Here is an 18,971-nt window from a genome sequence, read left to right as displayed (position 1 = left end):
GAGAAACAATAGGCACACAATATCTTAATTTTACATCAGTGTCAGGCCAGGAGGTAGTGGTGGTCGAGTGGATAGTGAGTTGGACTTGTGATCGGAAGGTTGTGAGTTCAAATCCCGCCTGAAGCCACACCACTACTAGTGTGCCCTTGGGTAAGGCACTTAGCCCTCAGTTACTCCAGGGGGAATGTCCCTGTAATTCGTAATTGTAAGTCGCTTTGGATAAAAGCATCTGCTAAATGGCAAAATTATTTATTTTTAATTATTAATTATTACATCATACAAAGGGTACAAAACATGTTAAAATGAAACTGGCCAGGGGAGCCTTAGCTATTCCAGTCTTGGAAGCGGAAACAGTCACTGGCGATCTTCCACACAGGCTGGTCACTGTTGGGCGAGGCCTGGGCTGTCAGGAGAAAGTTCTGGTTGAAGAATCTCTGTTTGTTTCCGTCAAACTTGACTGATCCTGCTGTCACCACCAGTAATGTAGTCTGGCCCTGGACTGCCTGTTCTGTGAATAAGTAGAAAGAGGGAATTTATGTTTTTTTTAACCATTTCAGAGTCTTGAAGAAACAAGGTGCATTGGGGGTAGTGGTGGCCAAATGTCAAGCGGTGTCAAGAGTAATGGAAGACCGAGAACATCACCACTAGCATGCCCATGAGTAGCCCTAAATTACTCCAGGAGACTGTCCCTGTAATCTGTAATTGTAAGAAAAGCGTCTGCTAAATGTTTCAAATGAAAATGATTTGCCACACTCACAAGGCTGAAAAATATCACACATCCTCTGAAACATCTGACAGTTTTGTGATAAGATGTTGTAGATCTCTCACCATGCACAGGCTGACAATCCAGCGTCTGAACTTGGAACTCGCTGGATGGAAGCCCCTCAAAGAACTCCCCAAGGGCGTCCTGGCCTGACACTGCGTTCCCGTTCCAGATCAAGGTGGCTTTGTCTAGGTAAAGCCTGGTCAAATTCTAGGCCAGAAGCAAACAGTGTGGATTGAGTTACAGTTTAGATCAGTCAAAACACAGAAGCATTTTTTTAAATGTTCTAAACAGGGATGCAGTTTAATTTTTCCCACAGAGTAAAAACTCAAATCAAACCTTACCCTTCTTTTCTTATCCATACATTCATAATATATGTTGACGAACTCCTCGGAATATCTGCAAGATTGATCAACATGGGTCCTGAAATCCTAGAGTAGGGGAGGAAAAGAAATGGAGAACATTTCATGAATGCATGAATGATTCATAACAGGATTGACAACGAGAGCAGAGCAACCCAGGCCATGTCCTCATGTCACGGTTCCAAAGAGGCCACCAAAATAGCATAAACACAGGAAAACATAAAATTACAACTTACAACTGTTACAGCCATAATAGTGAATATATCACCCTTCAGCGTCGTGAACCTGTTAGCACAAGCTTATTCCACCATGTGGAGAAGCCCTGTTCTGTTGTTTGGATTCTCTCTGCTCTTCTCAGCCACATTATTGACGAAGTACTTCTGGGGTCACGGAATTTCACATTTCTTCCAAATAAAAGTCCCAAAGTAATACCTAAAACAACTGTGATAAACCTGTATTTATTCATGATTAATGAAAAGATAATTGTCTAAACATTAACAATGACTCATGTTTGTTCATATATAAGTGAAATTTGTATAACATATGGGTTTTAAAACATGTTTCAAGATAAAATAAATGTCGTCAATCAATGCAAATCACTGTATAGGAAATATATATTGGCTTCCAACGCAAAAACGATTCTAGGCGCAAATTATGTTTTTTGCAGCTTTGCATAGTGCATACTGTGAACATGTCATATAAACTAGATTATAGATAGATAGACGTGCTATGGATACATCTCGTGATTACCGTAAGTATTGATCAACTTTTACTCTGAAACAGAGATTTACGCGCACTCGTTCACCGGCGGAAGTCAAACCCCGTAAGTTCCTGAGTCATGTTGACGTTTATTTCGTTCAAACACAAATCAGTTTATGAATTCTGAATTTTGAATTCGTGTAGTTTTCGCGCAGTGGTTTTTGCAATGGCGGGTTCTGTATCAAATGTAGAAGTCTGTAATTTTGCCTACGAGGGTCAGTTCGACGAATTAAAGAAATGCATTTTAACTGATAAATCCCTCGCCTCCAAAACGGACCAGGTAAATTATCACTCACACTCGGTCTTCAATTATCATTTAACCTGGATATCAGTTTGATCTACTCATCATCCCCGCTCTTTCTATTGTTCCCAAACCGCAGGACCACAGAAGTGCTCTCCACTGGGCCTGTTCTGCTGGCCACACCGTCATTGTGCAGTTCCTCTTGGATCTGGGGGTTGATGTGAATCTGCAAGATGATGTAAGCTAAATTGTGACGTTAGAATGTAAGGTTCTATCTCCATTTTTGTCAAAATTGAGTTTTTTACATAATCTGATCCATTAGGTGTTTATTAATGCCTTTGTGGTGTTATTTTTAAAAATGTTGACATTTTTGAGTTAGTAATTAATAAAATACAAAGGTTCCATCTCACAGAACATAATGGAATGTAAAAACTTTGACGCTCAATATCTCTGAACTACCCTAAACGGAGGGAACCTTATAATTCTAAGCTCACGAAATGGCCAAGTCAACAATTAGCTACATAGCTGATACACTTCTACTACATCTGATATACTTCTAATCTACATTCAGCTAAACAAATGGCATTGTACAATTCATTGTAATGGTAGAGTCAAATGGACGATATCAAACGTGTTGTAGACCATTATATAATCCATTGAAATCCCATTGATGTCTCATCTGTTGCCCCCTGCAGGCCTCCTGGGCTCCCCTCCACATAGCAGCATCTGCAGGCAGAGAGGACATTGTGAAGTCCCTCATTTCCAAAGGAGCTCAGCTGAACTCTGTCAACCAGAACGGCTGCACCCCTCTTCACTATGCAGCCTCCAAGGACAAATACGAGGTATTGTCATAGTCTCCATTTGGGTCAGTCAGACCGATGCCATACTTTAGTTTAATTTAATTAATTAAATTTTTTAATTTAGCTTTAGCTATGCTGCCCACCAGTAGACATACAACAACCACAGCCAAGTAGGTTAAGCCTGTTGGTATGTGATCTGTGATCAGTAGGGCCTACCTGGGAACAGAGCATTGTGTGTCTGGTCCAATCAGTCCAAACTCTTCACTACAATAACACACATGTAGCTTACAGTTAAACCAAAGTTAAAAGATAGTACTTTTTTTTCATTAAGAGTCATGTTGATCTTGTTCCAGATTGCCCTTATGTTGTTGGAGAAAGGGGCGGACCCTAATGTCACAGACAAGCTGCAAGCCACTCCCCTACACAGAGCCTCGACCAAGGGCAACCTCCGGTTGATTCAGCTGCTGCTCAAGCAGAGTGCTTCTACCAACATCCAGGACTCAGAGGGCAACACTGCACTGTACGAACTGTGTGTGTGTGTGTGGGTGTGGGTGTGGGTGTGGGTGTGGGTGGGGGGGGGGGGGGTGTGTGTGTGTGTGTGTGTGTGTGTGTGTGTGTGTGGGGGTGTGTGTGGGGGTGTGTGTTTGTGTGTGTGGGTGTGTGGCTGGAGTGGGAAATAACACTTGTGCACTATAGGGGGGACTGACATTACCATCAACATTAGCAACATACACAGCAAAACTCTTCAATGACTGAGAATGGGCTACATAGGCTCTAGCATAAATAAGAGAGCGGCAGGTCTGACACTTCAAAGGGATGTCATAAGGACCCATCATGAACATGTAGTGTAGATAAATGACCACTAGGAGGCACCACCGACTTCACAATTTATCGCACTTTTTAGATCTTATCCAGATTGTTGACTTTTCTAATGCTGTGTGTGTGTGTTTGTTTTTTTGTTCACCAGACACCTGGCGTGTGATGAGGAGCGTGTAGAGGCAGCCAAGCTGCTGGTGGAACATGGAGCCAGTATTTACATTGAGAACAAGGAGGAGAAGACACCCCTGCAGATGTCCAAGGGAGGCTTGGGCACGGTACTGCGGCGGATTGTTGAGGGCTGACCCATCTACTGACCAATAGAGGATATACCCCAGGGGTCTCACAGAGCATCTGAAGCCTTCAGTGGTTTTCTCTCCTCTCCTCAACTCCATCTCCTCCCTTTTATCTCCCATCCATCATCCCCTCCTCATCGCTATGTCTGTACTTTTGAGAACAGGATTGGTTAAGGCCATATTATTGAGGGGGTGTCACATTCAGTGAAAAGGAAGAGAGGAGAGATGGGAGGAACATTGGGATGCACACTGGTTGCAGCTTTTCTTGAGAGGGAGAACTGTTCTGACGAGAGGCATTTGAGGTAGAACTCTAAGCAGACAGGATGATGATGTTAACAATATCTAAAACGGTCATTCCATTCCTCTCTAATGTAATCTCCATGAATGAGTTGTTTGCAGACATCACCTAAATATCTATTTTCCAATCGATTTAATGCGCTCCTGTAATGTTTATAGTCAGAATAAATACATGATCACTGATTGTCATTCAGGTAATGGTTCTCGTAATTTCCACACTCTTGTCACTGCCTCTTCCCACTTTCTTTTGGTCATTTTCTTTAGAGCCCCCTCCATCAATTATGTCCAGTAGATGTATTTATGCAGTGTCCCGGTCCCAAATCGCTTCTGAGCATTTCCCCCGGTTGTTGGCTGCGAACCACGTCACAGTGGACCATGCGTTGTTGAGAGGGCTCAGATGCGCGCTTTGGAAAGGGAGTTGGAGAAGTTCGTGCCCGTGAGTGTGTGCCACCTTCGGGCAGCAGGTCATCGGTGCGAATTCCACCGGGGCCGTGGGCAGGTGACGAAGGTACCCCGTGGAAACAGAGTTACAGCCACGCCTCAATGACCTCCAGCTCTGATTGTTGACTACAATCGCACATTTGCCGTAGTTTTCACTCAAATTAGAACACAATTCCTCAAATATTTCCGCAGAGGGTTTAAGTGAGCATGATCCGTTACAGTGAAATAACACGTGGCTGAGACAAGGTAGGTAAGTTGACAATGAGAATAGTATATCAATACAAAATAACCAATTTAATCCAAAATAAATTATAACAAACTGTTGTAAAGAATGGAGGTTTCACATTATAAATCTAAGGCTACACACAGCCTAGGGACACACAAGAGTTGATGCGCTCAGGCCTAAACCACAAACTCAACAAATGCATGCATGAATAGCATTGATCACCATTCACAATGGAAGATCAAACAGCACTCTCACTGATCTGCCACGTGTAAATAGTGGTCAAAGGTTATTTTTCATACACACATGGCTAAATGACTGCCTCCACCAGCGTCTGATGGGATCAATGGGTCACATACTTTATACATGTACAAGCTCTGGACCTGGGGTGATAGGGCCTTTTCAGCCGCAGCCCCGTCCCTCTGGAACGCCCTCCCCAACCACATCAGACAGGCCAATACCCTGCCAACATTTAAACAGGCCCTCAAAACCCACCTCTTCAAGCTAGCCTTCACTAGTTAACCCTCTCCCCCTCCCCTTCCGATGTGTCCCCAGCACTACCTTGTATTGTTTTGATGCTTCACTGAAGAAGAAAAAAAAAGAAGAAAATGCTTCACAGGTACTTACGCAGGACACTATACACATATGGTACATGTGGGAAAACTAGGGTTAGGGTTAGGTGCTAGGGTGACTTGATACATGCTGGCATGTCTAACCCTAACCCTAACCTTAACCCTACCCCTAACCTTAACCCTAGCATCCTAGCACCTAACCCTATCCCTAGTTTTCCCACATGTACCGTATTCCCACATGTACCGTAACATATACACGGTATAGAGCTCCGGGAGTTAACGTCACGCAACCCGAAAATCCGAGTAATGGTCCTTAACGCCATAATTTTGGCAGAGTAGAAGCAGTAGTACAAAGCGGGAGAGCGTCCAGTCTTCCATTATTATAAATGAATTTTGAAACTAATTTTCGCCGATTTCACTGCATAGTGGACACATTCTCTTGCCGAGGACTCAGGGGCGGCGCTAGGGGGTGGCTACTTGGGCTCAAGCCCCGGATGTTTTCTGAAAAGCCCCGAATGTTTTACTTTTCCCAAAAAAACCAACTCGTGAGTAACGTGCAGTACCGGAGTTGAATGAATGAATGAATGAATGAATGAATGGTCTTTATTGTCTTTATTTACAGTACAGGTACCAAACAACGAAATTTAGGAGGGGTGGCTCCCCTGGTGTTAGGAAAGAAAAGAAAAAAACTTTAAAAAAACACAAGAAGGGAAGGAGCTGGTTTACATAAATAAAGGCTATGTACACTATCCACTATACTATACTGTACAGATAGACGACTAGGGTTGTCATATTGCACATAGTGTTATTGCACATTTATTTAAAGTGTCGCAGTTTGCAGGCTTGAAATGTACATATTTGTGCCTCAGCACTACACCTGATTTTTTCAGTCCAGCAGCTGCCATCAATCCGTCCAGACTGTCCAGGGCCCAGAACCTAGGTCTTTGCTGTGTTCAGGGCCTGGACGGCCCTGGGGTAGAAGCTGTTCTTCAGTCTGTTTGTCCTTGCGGCCATGGTCCTGAACCGCCTTTTCGAGGGCAGCCGGGTAAAGTGTTCGTACCCAGGGTGGGTTGGGTCCCTGGAGATCTTGGAGGCCTTCCTGAGACAGCGTGTGTTGTACAGCTCTTCCAGAGAGGCAGCAGTGTGTGTTGTACAGCTCAGCGTGTGTTGTACAGCAGCGTGTGTTGTACAGCTCTTCAACAGAGAGGCAGCAGCTGCGCGACATTAGCCTGCGTACTGCGTAGCCTGCCCTGCCCTGCCCTGAAGAAGAAGTGATCTCAATCAGTGCCTGACTTGCAAAATTGTAAGGATGGATATACGAAAGTTTTTTTAAACAAAACAAGCGCCAATAACTGTTGCAGCAGCAGTATCAGCAGCTGACAACAATGACATCACCAGCAGTGATGACATAGATGATGTTACAGGTTTGTGAATCTTATTAGAAAGGTGACTGACTCACTGACACTACTTTTCCAGTTTGCTAATGCTAGCTGGCTATCATAACATAACGTTATGTTATAATGAAAATGAAACATAGCAAGGTACTGTTACGGTACATGGTAAGAAATCAAACAAAGGATAATACTTATACAAATAAAGTGAATAACAGGCTGATAGTCTTTGATATCTGCACTCTGGTTGACTGAGTAACAAGTGAAAAAGAATGATGTAACGTTAATGTTACAGCTAGTAAACATGGAGTAACCACATTAAGTATGCCCTTATGGTAGTATGTATCTATACAGAACATGACTAAAATCTATCCTAAGATGTAACGCTAACTAACTAAGTTTGTTTAATGTCCCAGGGGGGATTTGATTTCACAGTACTATACACAGGCCAACAATACATGTAATATATCGTCATATAACACAGGACAAGACAATTAATACAATATAAGTGGTGAGCACAGAGTCTGCCCTGATATACATACTGTAACATAACTAGCCTCAGCCCATCAATTCTGTAATTCTATACAAATATAAATGATGGTGACTGACGTGTGTGTGTGTGTGTGTTTACTGTCTATTTTGTAATACAGCCTTTTGTCCGCTTTAAGGTGGTGGTAAGTTGAAGGTTGAAGGCAAATTTTTCCGTCGCGCTCTGCGCGCACATTATATTCTCCCTCTGGGCTAAGCCCCGGATCTCCTACAATCCTACATCCGCCTCTGGAGGTTCTCTTGCAGTTAAGCAGCCCGGCTTGGTCTCAGATACGTAACATTTGCAGAAGGCCGGCAAATAGTGTTAGCATTAGCTAACGTCAGTCCTAGAAGCTAATGTTATCCAGTCTGTATAGTATGCTGTGCTCTTACAAATGCCTGTGAGTCTGTTGTACCCTTCCAGTGAACACCTAAACTGCCCCAACAGGTGCTGCTGAGGATGTTCAAAAGTGAAATAAAGCTGATGCTTATGACATATTCCATGTTTTTTGCTGTCCCATGATTCCATGTTCTTGTAGGACACAAGTATGCCATGCTCTGACTGCAGACAGCCTAATACTGTGTGGCAGTGGCGGCTGGTGCTAAAAATGTTGGGTGGGGCACAGGTTATGGGGGCATGCTCCACGGGGAAGAATATCAACTTTAAAATCTGGATTTACAGTCGATTTTAGCATGAGAATAACAGTGTTTCCCCTAGGTTTGCTGCCTTGGGGGGGGTGGCATCGACCGTGGCATGGACCCCCCCCCCCCCCCCCCCCCAGGGGGTAAGACCCTGCGACATACCAGCGTCATGTCCAGGGGGTGTACTAACTTGTACATTAAGCCGCCTCACGCTACGGAAACAGGAGATAGGCTCCTTCCCTATGGGCCATTAGGCTCGAGAACCATCGGTTCTCAAGGCTACTTACTTATGTGGTCTTGACTACCTGTCCACTTTCTTACCTGGTTCTTGCTGTCTCTCTCTGGTAGGCCGACACCATCCTGCTCTCTCTCCTTCTCTCCCTCTCTATCCTCCTCTCTCCCTTTTGCTGTCAACCAAAAGGCAAACATAACAACCAGAGTATTTATAATCTAATAAGAGGTATAAATTGATCCATATCAATTTATAACATAATTATAATTGAGTTTTGGATTGCTGTGGGCAATGCAGTCAGATAATGTCATTTTGACATTACTCTCTCACCTGGAAAAAAAAACATGTCCAACTATACTATACAAAACAGACATTTCAAATGCTTCAATCCACTGTCCATGTACTGTAAATATGCCATTATGGTTAGTGTTGTTCCGATACCATTTTTTGATCCCGATACCGATACCGATACCTGACCGTGCAGTACTTGCCGATACCGAGTACCGATCCGATACCACGGCGTTTGAAAAAACAAAACAAAAAAACATGTTTTTTGAGCCGCATACTCACCTCGATGTAAAATTATTGCTAACACTTAGTCTGGCACTGCTCAAAACCTTTGTAAAACAGGAAAAAATACCAACAGAGAGTGAATACTATAGAACTTTTTTTTATTGTCTACCTGGTATGGTGACAAGAAAATCAACCCCTTATAAAACCTGAAATGTGGCTCTCACAGATGCCAATCAGTGCAATATCCATTTCAGATATAAAACAGTCGTAGTAGTAGTGCAACAGCAAGTGAACATTTACAAACAAAATAACTTTAGTACTTAAAAAAAAAAAAAAAAAAAAACGATTTTTTTTTTGTGTGTTAGTACTCGCCGATACCGATACCAGCATTTTTGTGCGTATCGGTGGCCATGCCGATACTAGTATCGGTATCGGAACAACACTAATTATGGTATTACCAATGAAGCCCAATTCTAGCAGAATAAGAAAGTTCTGTTCAATAAAAAAATAAATCTTATCATGTGTAGGCCCCTTAATTTCCACCTCACTGCTATGTTTAGCCAACTTGAATGCCAACATGGCCATTTAGAAGTCTGTCCATCACCACAACACATAGCTAGCTAGTAGCTACATAGCTAGCTAACGTTACTCTCGCTGCTATGTTATGATTAGCTAAATTGATGCTAACGTAGCATGCGAGCTACGAGCTAGATAACGTACAGTAGGTGCGAGCACCACAATGACAATAGGCTACCGTAGCTAGCCAGCTACATAGCTAACGTTACTAACACCAGAAGACAAGACATACAAACTGTGGTGAGCTACATTGCTTGTGTAACATTAGCTAGTAGCTATCCATTTTTCACTCATACACGGCCGGAAAAGTGAACAGAAATACAACGCTGACTTACGGTGCTATCTTGCGGCTGTCTTCACAAAGAGCTCCAGGATGCTTTCGCTTGAGATGCTCGTTCATTGCAGATGTACTGCTGTGATAGGCCATTTCATTTCTGCACAGTTTACAGACCACCACATTGTTTTGAGCCGGTTTGGAGCCGGAAATTGCAAAACGTCACGTTTGACGTCAGACTTAACAACCGGATATTCAGGACGCAATTTTTTGCGCCCCGGCCCAGAAATAGGAGACAGCCAATTGGAACGCTGCTACAGCTCACGTGTAAGCGAAAAGTATTTGGCCTGCGATAGACTTGCATTCGACCAGCGTCCCGACTCCTCCCCCTATGTATTTTAACAGTGAATTTTACACACACACAGATAAAAATGTTTATTGTATTGGAGGATTTTTAATTAATGCTGATAGGCGCCGACAGAATATCAGCCGCATTTTGTGAATAAACAATGTTTATTTAAAAAAAAAACTTTTACAAATCGCAACTAGGAAGTGAAGGTGGGGGCGGCGCCCCAGCGCCCTCTATCGGCCAGCCGCCACTGCTGTGTGGGTTGACAACTGTTAAAGCAATGTTAATGTAAGACAAACTAGAAAGACAACATATTATAAATTGCACAATGTTGATTTATTCAACTATAGACAATGGGGATTGATGGGTGAACTGATACCTGTGAGAGGACAGGGGGAGCAGACAGAAGGCTACACATTTCTGCTGCTTGATCATAATAAATATGTAGGTGATAGGCATACTGTTTGCTTTACTTACTTATACTGTTTGCTAGGTGAAGCGATTTGAAGTAATATAACTCTGGGTGAGATAAGCTACATGTAACTGGACATGTTACCTAACGTTAACTTAGCCTAGCAGACAGCTAGCTTGCGTTTTCGTTTTCTAATGGCTCGAATAGTACGCCGGGGGCGTTAAACAGGTCGGTGATGTTCAATCTATTTAGTTTAGCGATGTAGCGTTCTTTGTCTTGGTCGGTGAAGTGGGACGTAAACTCTGATGGTCTGAAGTTGCCACTGGCGCTGGTGCTGCATCCAGTGTTTTTTATTCTGCCAATATGGCGCGGTAAACAAAGTTTCGTGACTCGAGTCACACGTGACGTCCGGAGCTCTATACGTCATGAATTTGATTCAAAGAAGCAAAAAAGATGACAGCTTAGACCCTTACAAGACACCACATATTGTACTTAACAGTACTTTTCTTAGATTTATTTAGTGATTAAATTAAAACGAAAACTATAAAGGCTTTAAATCTAGGGATTTGTTTATTCCTCCTCCCCCCGCCCATATTCGCTAGAAAACCATTATCCAGAATGCCCCCATTACATCACAGAAGCTCTACCGTCCAATGTGTTTAGCCTTTCTCTACGTCATTAGTTTGACTATGGGTGCGTTCGTAAATTCGCTCTGAGAGCGCCGGAACGCACACTGGGTTCAACGCCATAGAGCGACCAAGTCATTTGATTGGACAAGAGGCATTCCACGAGTGCTGATCAGATTTCCATAGCAAGTTTACGAACGCACCCTATAGTCGCTTTAGTGGTCAGGTGGGCTGCGCCGAGGCAGTTGCGCGCAGCGTCTGAACCTACTTCCCTAAAGGAGGGGTCATGTCAAAGTCTTCCAAATAATAGTCTCATATATCTGTTTAACAGGACCCGGACAGAGTTCAAGAGGCGCTTAGTTGACGTCCGAGATTGAATTCAACAGCTTTTTTCAGGGTAAGCTATGCTATTACTGTGCATTGTCATGACTGTTGTAGCTATGGCTACCACTATGGCGAACATGCTCTTATCACTGATCAGGTTAATATAGGACGTTTGCCTCCTGTTAATTAAGTTCTGCCTGATTTGTTTTAACTTGTGGAGGCCATGAATGGCATTGATATAATATATGTAATGCACAATTGCATTACAAATTGCTCAGGCGGATATTTTGTGCGCATTTAGCGCGGTGGAGTGGTGCCAGCTGCTGTCACACAGAGAGTCATCAGCGAGTTATTTCTCAACATCGCGGTGTCACATTGTTCTGCCTGGAACAAGAGTGTTGGCTTGGGAACCTTCCAGTGTGAAAGTGGGACTGGTCAACAACGTGTGACCCGCTCATCATATGGACTTGCCCCAGTGCTTTCGAACCAGCGACATCATACTTTTGTTGTTGTAATGTACATAGCTATACCTTTCTGTGGAGACCTCTTGGCATCAGGCATACTCTTGAACCCCTGACGCAATAGAAAGTTCAGCTTTAGTGCATGAAACACATATCTAACTTGTTCCACTTGACATTCTGTGTTTCGTTCAGCTGACTAGTCGTCATACTCCTACTCCAGCCTTTAGGAGTGATGCACACGTGATGCATGGATCTGTCAGTATGTAGGTATGTTAGTTGGTAGTGTTGGCACATTCTACAGTGCCCTGCCCTTATCAACTGATTTGTGTTGCATTTACATGAATGACATTTAGGAGACGCCTTTAACACACTAGGCCTACTTAGGGTTGATTGCGTCAATTGTATCATTGAGCATTCTTAGGAGAGGAGATAGGAGGTAATAAACAGCTGAGGGATGGGCTTGAGAATTGTAACCAGACAAATTGACTATGACTGCCGTAGCAATCAAAGACAAAGACTGACCATCCATGAGATAAATACAAAAAATATGTCTTAACCATGGTTTGAAGCTATACAGTGTTTGTTTACAATTACATTTACATCCTGAACATTTATTTTTTATTTTTATTAGGCCTAATTAGGCTTATATTTTTGGTTCTATTGGGGTTGAACGAAGGTAATGAGGCAAATTATATTCTTCAAGAACCAATGGCTAGCCTATATATCATTACTCAGTCGACAAAATTGATGTACCAATCCCAGATTGCCCCTTTAATCATTAAAATACAAACATGTTTTATTATTTTCAAAACCTCATTGTACTCATTCTAAAAGGGTGTCTGTATTTGAATGTTGATCTGTTTGTATGTATGCTGATTGGTGTGTACATGCATTTTATGGGCGGTGGTTAAAAACAACTCTGGTGTAGGCCTGTCCTGGTTTGTTTCTGCTTGCCATGAATGCATTCAGCCTGAGTGGAGTGTGGGAGCAGCAGATCACATGGAACAGCCAACGCCTCCATGTGACCACAGCTTCACTGTCTTAACTGTCACTTAAAGGCACAGTGTCCTAATTGCAATGTGGATGTTGCCATCTATAGCCACCTCAGGAAAATACAAAACACTGCATTATCAGACATTTGCGTACATTTTCAAACTGTTTGTCCAAAAGTACAATCATTCTTCAAGCTTAACATACAATAGGTGCATTCCATTGCTTTTATTAAGAGTTGAAGAAAGTAAACATTAGAAGACCCTACTGTGCTGAATGTAGCTGATCCACGGATCCATGGAAGTCCTTGATTGATTGATTGATTGAGAACTTTATTAGAAGATTTGCAGAAGTAGGTACATGAAAGTACATATTACATACAAGGTCAACTAACAGGATAAAAACCCAAGAAAGCCACTGGCTTATTTCAATTGGGGTCCTTGATTCTAACCCCTTAAGGGTTCACCGGGATTATTCTGCCACTTACCACAGCAACTTTATGTAAATGGTCTGCTTTGCGGTTCCCAACCTTTTAGGACTCACAGCCCACATTCCCTATTTCTCCAGTGTTCGCGGCCCACTCGCGCGATTTTTTTTTTGCCCCCCGCGTGCACGCGCATGGAACGCGCACGAGCGCTCAAAACAACAACGTAATTGACCAACAACTAGAGGGAGCGTGGCAAAAAATGTATAGCAGTTAAACCATTAAAGCCGAGCGGCGATGTTTTATATAGCAGGTGATCAAATACCAAGATCGTAAATGTTTTCAATACGACCAAACATCCTTATGTGTGTGGGCAACTCCCGACTCCCGACTAGGGTTGCCAAATGGGCTCGTTTTTTTTGGGTGGAATTAGCGGTTTTAGACTGTGGTTAGGGTGGAAAATGTCGATCCCATCTGGCAACCCTGCTCGCGAGTCCGGGATGGAATGTAGCCAATCAAGAAGCGAGCTGACTTCTTCTTTTCGGATGGAAATATCGGCGCACACCACACACAATACGACCAAGGCTGTTCAATCCAAGATTTTTTATCTTTTTAAAATTAAAACGTTTTTGTAGCAAAAAAACGTCAATATTATTTTTTTTGTTGCCCATGATTTGGCGGCCCACTTGCAGTACTCTCGCGGCCCACAGGTTGGGAACCGCTGATCTAGATATTGCGGTTTTGACTCACGTGTTACAAATTAGGCTACGCAAACGCAGTGAAAATGCAAGAATTGTACATGTTTGATTTCTCAGAATTGATTAGCCTTAGTTTGATGTAGTTTTAATCTTCTCCCCAGCCTGATATCCTAGAACCACGGCTATCTCCTCTGTGGTACTCCAAGCCCTGTGCTATAATGGCTATGCAAGACAGCGACCTGGAGGCAGATCACGATGCTCAAATCGATTGGTCCTTGATGGGGAGTCGGCTGGACTCGTTTCGCGGTTCCCTTTTGGCCCAACTGGTGTCAGCAGAGAGGCTGGCCCGGGCTGGCTTCTATTTCACCGGTCCGGCCGACCGGGTCCGCTGCTTCAGCTGTCAGACGACGGTGGAGAACTGGTGTGGAGAAGACGCGCCCGTAGAGAGGCATAAGGAGGTGATGATTACAGCAGAGTTTCCCACAGGATTGGGGGGTGGGGGGGGGGGCGTCCGGCCTTAGAGCGAACCTGCTCGAACACTTTCCACAACAGCACGAGCAGCGTGAGCAGCACTGTAAATGCTCAACGAAAAAGTAAAAACATAAATGACAGCGCTAAAAATACTTTCAGTCCGTTATGAGACTATGGTGGGACAAATTAGACTATGGCAGCCCGCCAGAGTGTTGTCTATGTATTGGAAACATTTTACAGATCTTATTTTTGTCAGTTGTTGGCATTCAACATACTATAAGCAAAGTCTACAACACTTCATAGATCATCACATTATACAAATTCCCCCTACACCAAATGGTCATACTTCTGTTTCAATGTTGCAGGTCTCGCCGGGCTGCATGTTCCTCAGCTGTATCCATCAACCCATGTTTAATCCCAGCCGTAGTGCCGTGCTGAACAACGGCCCCCCCTACAACGAGGAAGCGGAGGACATGGAGTTCCGCCTAAGAACAGGAGAGGTGGTGGATGAGTCCACGTACCCCATTTTCCCCCAGATGAACAGCGAGGACTCTCGACTGAGGACCTTTGGCGTGTGGTCCTCCACAGCCCCAGTGCAGCCCCTGGAGCTAGCCCAGGCAGGGCTCTTCTCCCTGGGGGAGAGTGACCGGGTGCAGTGCTTCTGCTGTGCAGGGATGCTGCAGGGCTGGGAGGCAGGGGACTCAGCCTGGGGAGAGCACTCCAAACACTACCCCAACTGCTACTTCATCCTGGGACACGACGTAGGGAATGTTCCCTCCCAGGGGGGGATAGAGGAGGAGGAGAGGGGCGGACAAGAGGAGAGTGGCAGGCGCCGTGGTCCTCACGTGCCCATGGAGAGCTTTGAGGAGCGTTTGAGGAGCTTCACAGGCATTCAGCACCCTGTTGACCCTGAATGGCTGGCCAGAGCAGGTTTCTACAGCAGAGGTACAGTAGTCCTAGAGATGGGCTAGACTAGAGCCATGGGCCTATTAATATACACTGGAGAAACAGTACAAGGGGGTAGTAGATGTCTCGGTTAAGGTGTAGCCTGAAGAGATGGGTCTTCAGTCTCCGACGGAAGATGGGAAGTGATTCTGCAGTTCTGACAGCCGTGGGAAGCTCGTTCCACCAGCGGGGAGCCAGTACAGTGAAGAGACGTGACCGAGCAGCGTGACTGCTGCGTTGGTGTAGAGGTGGTGGGGCCAGTCGGCCAGCAGAGGTGGAGGAGCAGAGTGAACGGGCTGAAGTTTGGGGGGGGGGGGGTGACCATTGTTTGCAGGTAGGCAGGGGCTGTCCCTTTTGCCGCCCGGTAGGCGACCACCAGGGTCTTGAATCTGATGCAAGCTACTATTGTGAGCCAGTGAAGGGGGGGTAAAATGAGAGAATATGGGGAGGTTGAAAACCAGATGGGCGGCAGCATTCTGGATGAGCTGCAGAGGTCTGATGGCGGAGGTGGGGAGCCCGGCCAGGAGTGCAGTAGTCAAGGCGGGAGATGAGCAGTGACCAAGAGATGAGCTCCTTCACTGGTGAGGAGGAATGACGTATCCTTCTGATGGATAGAGGAGGAATCTGCAGGAGCGTGCTGTCGCTGCGATGTTCTTCGCACAGGATAGGCGGTTGTCCAGGATCACTCCAAGGTTCTTGGCTGCCTGGGGGGAGGTTATTGTAGAGTTCTCAACTGTGATGGAGAAGTCTTGGAGAGGGCAGGCTTTGTGGATAGATGAGATTGGAAGGGTTGTGAGGGGGGATGTATCGTCTATGTGTCCTCCTGAGGGACGAAAGTACAGGAATAGAGAGAAAGCACATTGTGTAAGTAGAGGGATATAGGGTTAATGGTCCAGACAAGAAGTTGGTGGTGCTTAATGCACTCAAAGTAGACAAATATAACAAGAAAACAATCAAATGGAGACTCACTCTACTACTCCATTTAGTGATCTGATTGTGTGTGTGTGTGTGTGTGTGTATGTAGAAGCTCCAGACAAAGTGATGTGTTTCCGCTGTGGTGGGGGTCTGAAGGGCTGGCAGCCAGAGGAGGATCCCTGGGAGGAGCATGCCAAACACTACCCTGGGTAAACACCATCATCCCCATCACCTGTCACACACACACACACACACACCTACCTGAAGGGCCATCAAGCAGGGCTAGAAGATGACTGCCCCCCCCCCCCATCACTCCACCATGGGCTTCCTCACACACACCATGCTCCGGCTGTGTTTCTATATGGATGTGATGGAAATAATATATTCTAAGTAGTAGAACAGTAAGGTAGTAGTATGCTTCTGAATCCCCTTGATGTTGTCAATCCAGGTGCAGTTTCTTGCTGGCAGAGAAAGGACAGGAGTTTATTAACAGTGTTCAGCTGCAAAGTCCACGCAGGGCCAACACAGTAAGTGTCTGACCCCTGACCCCCTAACCCTCTAACCCTGCTTACAAATATACTATGCATAGTCTCCTGAGTACTATATCAGATATATCATTTGTTATTCATTTTCCAGGCTTCGGGTCATCAAAATGGATTTTCAAGACATGAGACAGGTGAATATTTATGGCCTACACCTTCAGAGACGAACCCTTCTCTGTCCACTTGTGTAAGAGTCCAAGAATATCCCCGTTCAGTCCCGTTCATTGCTGAACATGTCTGCTGTCTCCTCTTTGTGCAGAGACGGATGTGCTGCAGTCAGCCATGGCTCAGAGGGCTGTTGAGATGGGTCTGGACCCCGCACAGGTAGAGAGGACCATCCTGGAGAGGATACGCAGCACTGGGACGGCCTACCCAAGCCTAGAGGCACTGTTGCAGGACTGCTTCAACAGAGACCTGGACAGCGATTCGGTCATGTCAGAAGAGAATCATGGTAATGTCATATACGTACACTACACTCATATTCATGTTCTGGGTAATTGGGGAAAGTCTCATCAGTGCTGGCTATCATTGAATAAGTAGCCCTATTCAATTAAAACCTCTAATGTTTGGGATCAGGGAGAAATATGTTTTCCCTCTATTTCAGATGAGGAGCCTCTGGAGAAACTACGGAGGTTGCAGAGGGAAAAACAGTGCAAAATCTGTATGGACAGAGACATCTGTGTCGTCTTCATCCCCTGTGGTCACCTGGTCACATGTAAAGAATGCTCAGAGTCCCTCAACAAGTGTCCTATCTGCTGTGGTGCCATCACACAGAAGATCAAGACCTACATCTCCTAACCTAGTCCTGCAAAGAGTCAGGACAAGACCCTGGTTGAATGCTGCTCCCCCCCCCCCAACACACACACACACACACACACACACTAATGATTTTACTTAACGAAAAAGATCCTAATGCGAAATGTACATAGATATATTATATTTAATACCATTGTATGTATGAATAAGGGAATCGTGAATATCAAATCATGTATAATTGTATATTTCTGCTTTCATTGTAATGATATACTTCCTCATAGGTAAGGCACACTCTACAGTCACTGGACCATGCAAAAATGTACACAAGTGTAGATTTTATGGTAATTGTTTTCTGTTTTTACCAATAGTGTGCCAAGAGTGTTAGCTCTTACCAATAGTGCCTTTCCCCAAGCCTTTCTACTTATTGTCATTTATTTATATAAACTATCACATCAATGTATTTTTGTTCCCCTTGTAAAGTTATTATGCTGTCCATATTCCATTAAACATTTGTTAATAGATTGAAAATCAATCTGGTTTCTGCTCTCGATACAGGGGTCCTGGTTTCCCAATTGTATGTTTCTTTGTCTAACTTGTTTGTTTAAATTCTAGATTCAGTTTTATTATTCTTTCTTTATTAGAATATATTATAGATTTTGAATGAATACATTGTAGACTGATAATTGTTCACTGTTTAAGGGTCCCCTGCATAACTGACATATCAATTTCATGATTTGAATTATCACTGGAGATCACAGATATTTTTAGTTCTCTTTAAATCGAGTTCAGAATTATTATTTTTTCCTTGGGCCTCTGGCTGTTGGGCAACTCCTGTTTTACCATGAGTGAAAAATAAATTGTGAAATAAAATTCAACAAATGTTTGACCTGTTGTTACTTGCTGAACTCTCACCCTAGAGTGGTTGATTGATTGTAACATGCATACCCCCTCCACATTTCTGTCTGTTCGAAGTACATAAATAGGTCGATGGAAAAGACTCCCACCTTTGCCCCAGGACAAAAACAACCCCAATCCCTTACCCTACCGCTTTTGATGGCGCTCAAAGGAAAGGAATGAGGTGATAGCTCCACCTAGTGTTTATGAGCTGAAGGTTCAATGTCAACACATATTCACGTTTACTCAGATCTGCAAACATTGAAGTGATTTACATTACATTCGTAATTTATATTACCCTCTAAATGTGCTGTGTCGGATATGGATTTGGCCTCCACTCTTGGTCAGCGGCGTATGTCCTGAGAATTTACTTGACTAGCCGCCTGTGTGTCGATCGGTGGAGATGAAGGAGGAGAGGAGAGCAGACAAGCGGACGGA

General features: G+C 44.2%; 3 protein-coding genes and 1 pseudogene across 4 annotated transcripts; 2 read left to right on the top strand and 2 right to left on the bottom strand.

Moving 5' to 3' along the window:
* Nucleotides 1–3: 3 nt before the first annotated feature.
* nxt2 (nuclear transport factor 2-like export factor 2) lies at nucleotides 4–1,492 on the bottom strand. Its single transcript, XM_080525211.1, has 4 exons — nucleotides 1,362–1,492; nucleotides 1,108–1,194; nucleotides 829–973; nucleotides 4–508 (listed from the first exon to the last, which is right to left on the bottom strand). The coding sequence occupies exons 1-4, from the start codon at nucleotides 1,374–1,376 to the stop codon at nucleotides 324–326; spliced, it is 432 nt and encodes a 143-aa protein (XP_080381337.1). The 5' UTR covers nucleotides 1,377–1,492; the 3' UTR covers nucleotides 4–323.
* Nucleotides 1,493–1,958: 466 nt separating this feature from the next.
* psmd10 (proteasome 26S subunit, non-ATPase 10) lies at nucleotides 1,959–4,491 on the top strand. Its single transcript, XM_080526751.1, has 5 exons — nucleotides 1,959–2,164; nucleotides 2,265–2,363; nucleotides 2,821–2,967; nucleotides 3,279–3,445; nucleotides 3,893–4,491. Exons 1-5 carry the CDS (start codon nucleotides 2,051–2,053, stop codon nucleotides 4,044–4,046), a joined length of 681 nt encoding a protein of 226 aa, XP_080382877.1. The 5' UTR covers nucleotides 1,959–2,050; the 3' UTR covers nucleotides 4,047–4,491.
* Nucleotides 4,492–4,510: 19 nt separating this feature from the next.
* On the bottom strand, nucleotides 4,511–11,998 carry LOC308153754 (uncharacterized protein C21orf140 homolog; annotated as a pseudogene). The gene is made up of 2 exons: nucleotides 11,982–11,998; nucleotides 4,511–5,011 (listed from the first exon to the last, which is right to left on the bottom strand). The product of its transcript is annotated as an uncharacterized protein C21orf140 homolog (transcript).
* Nucleotides 11,375–18,494, top strand: xiap (X-linked inhibitor of apoptosis). The gene is made up of 8 exons (XM_080525890.1): nucleotides 11,375–11,510; nucleotides 14,172–14,468; nucleotides 14,847–15,426; nucleotides 16,451–16,550; nucleotides 16,790–16,868; nucleotides 16,978–17,017; nucleotides 17,143–17,334; nucleotides 17,488–18,494. Exons 2-8 carry the CDS (start codon nucleotides 14,229–14,231, stop codon nucleotides 17,679–17,681), a joined length of 1,425 nt encoding a protein of 474 aa, XP_080382016.1. The 5' UTR covers nucleotides 11,375–11,510; nucleotides 14,172–14,228; the 3' UTR covers nucleotides 17,682–18,494.
* The last annotated feature ends 477 nt before the right edge of the window (nucleotides 18,495–18,971 follow it).

The sequence above is a fragment of the Nansenia antarctica genome, assembly GCF_963989245.1.
Source record: "Nansenia antarctica genome assembly, chromosome: 3".
NCBI classification, from domain to species: domain Eukaryota; kingdom Metazoa; phylum Chordata; class Actinopteri; order Argentiniformes; family Microstomatidae; genus Nansenia; species Nansenia antarctica.
The sequence above is the reverse complement of the archived record's forward strand: the minus strand, read 5'-3'. Positions and strand labels throughout refer to the sequence as shown.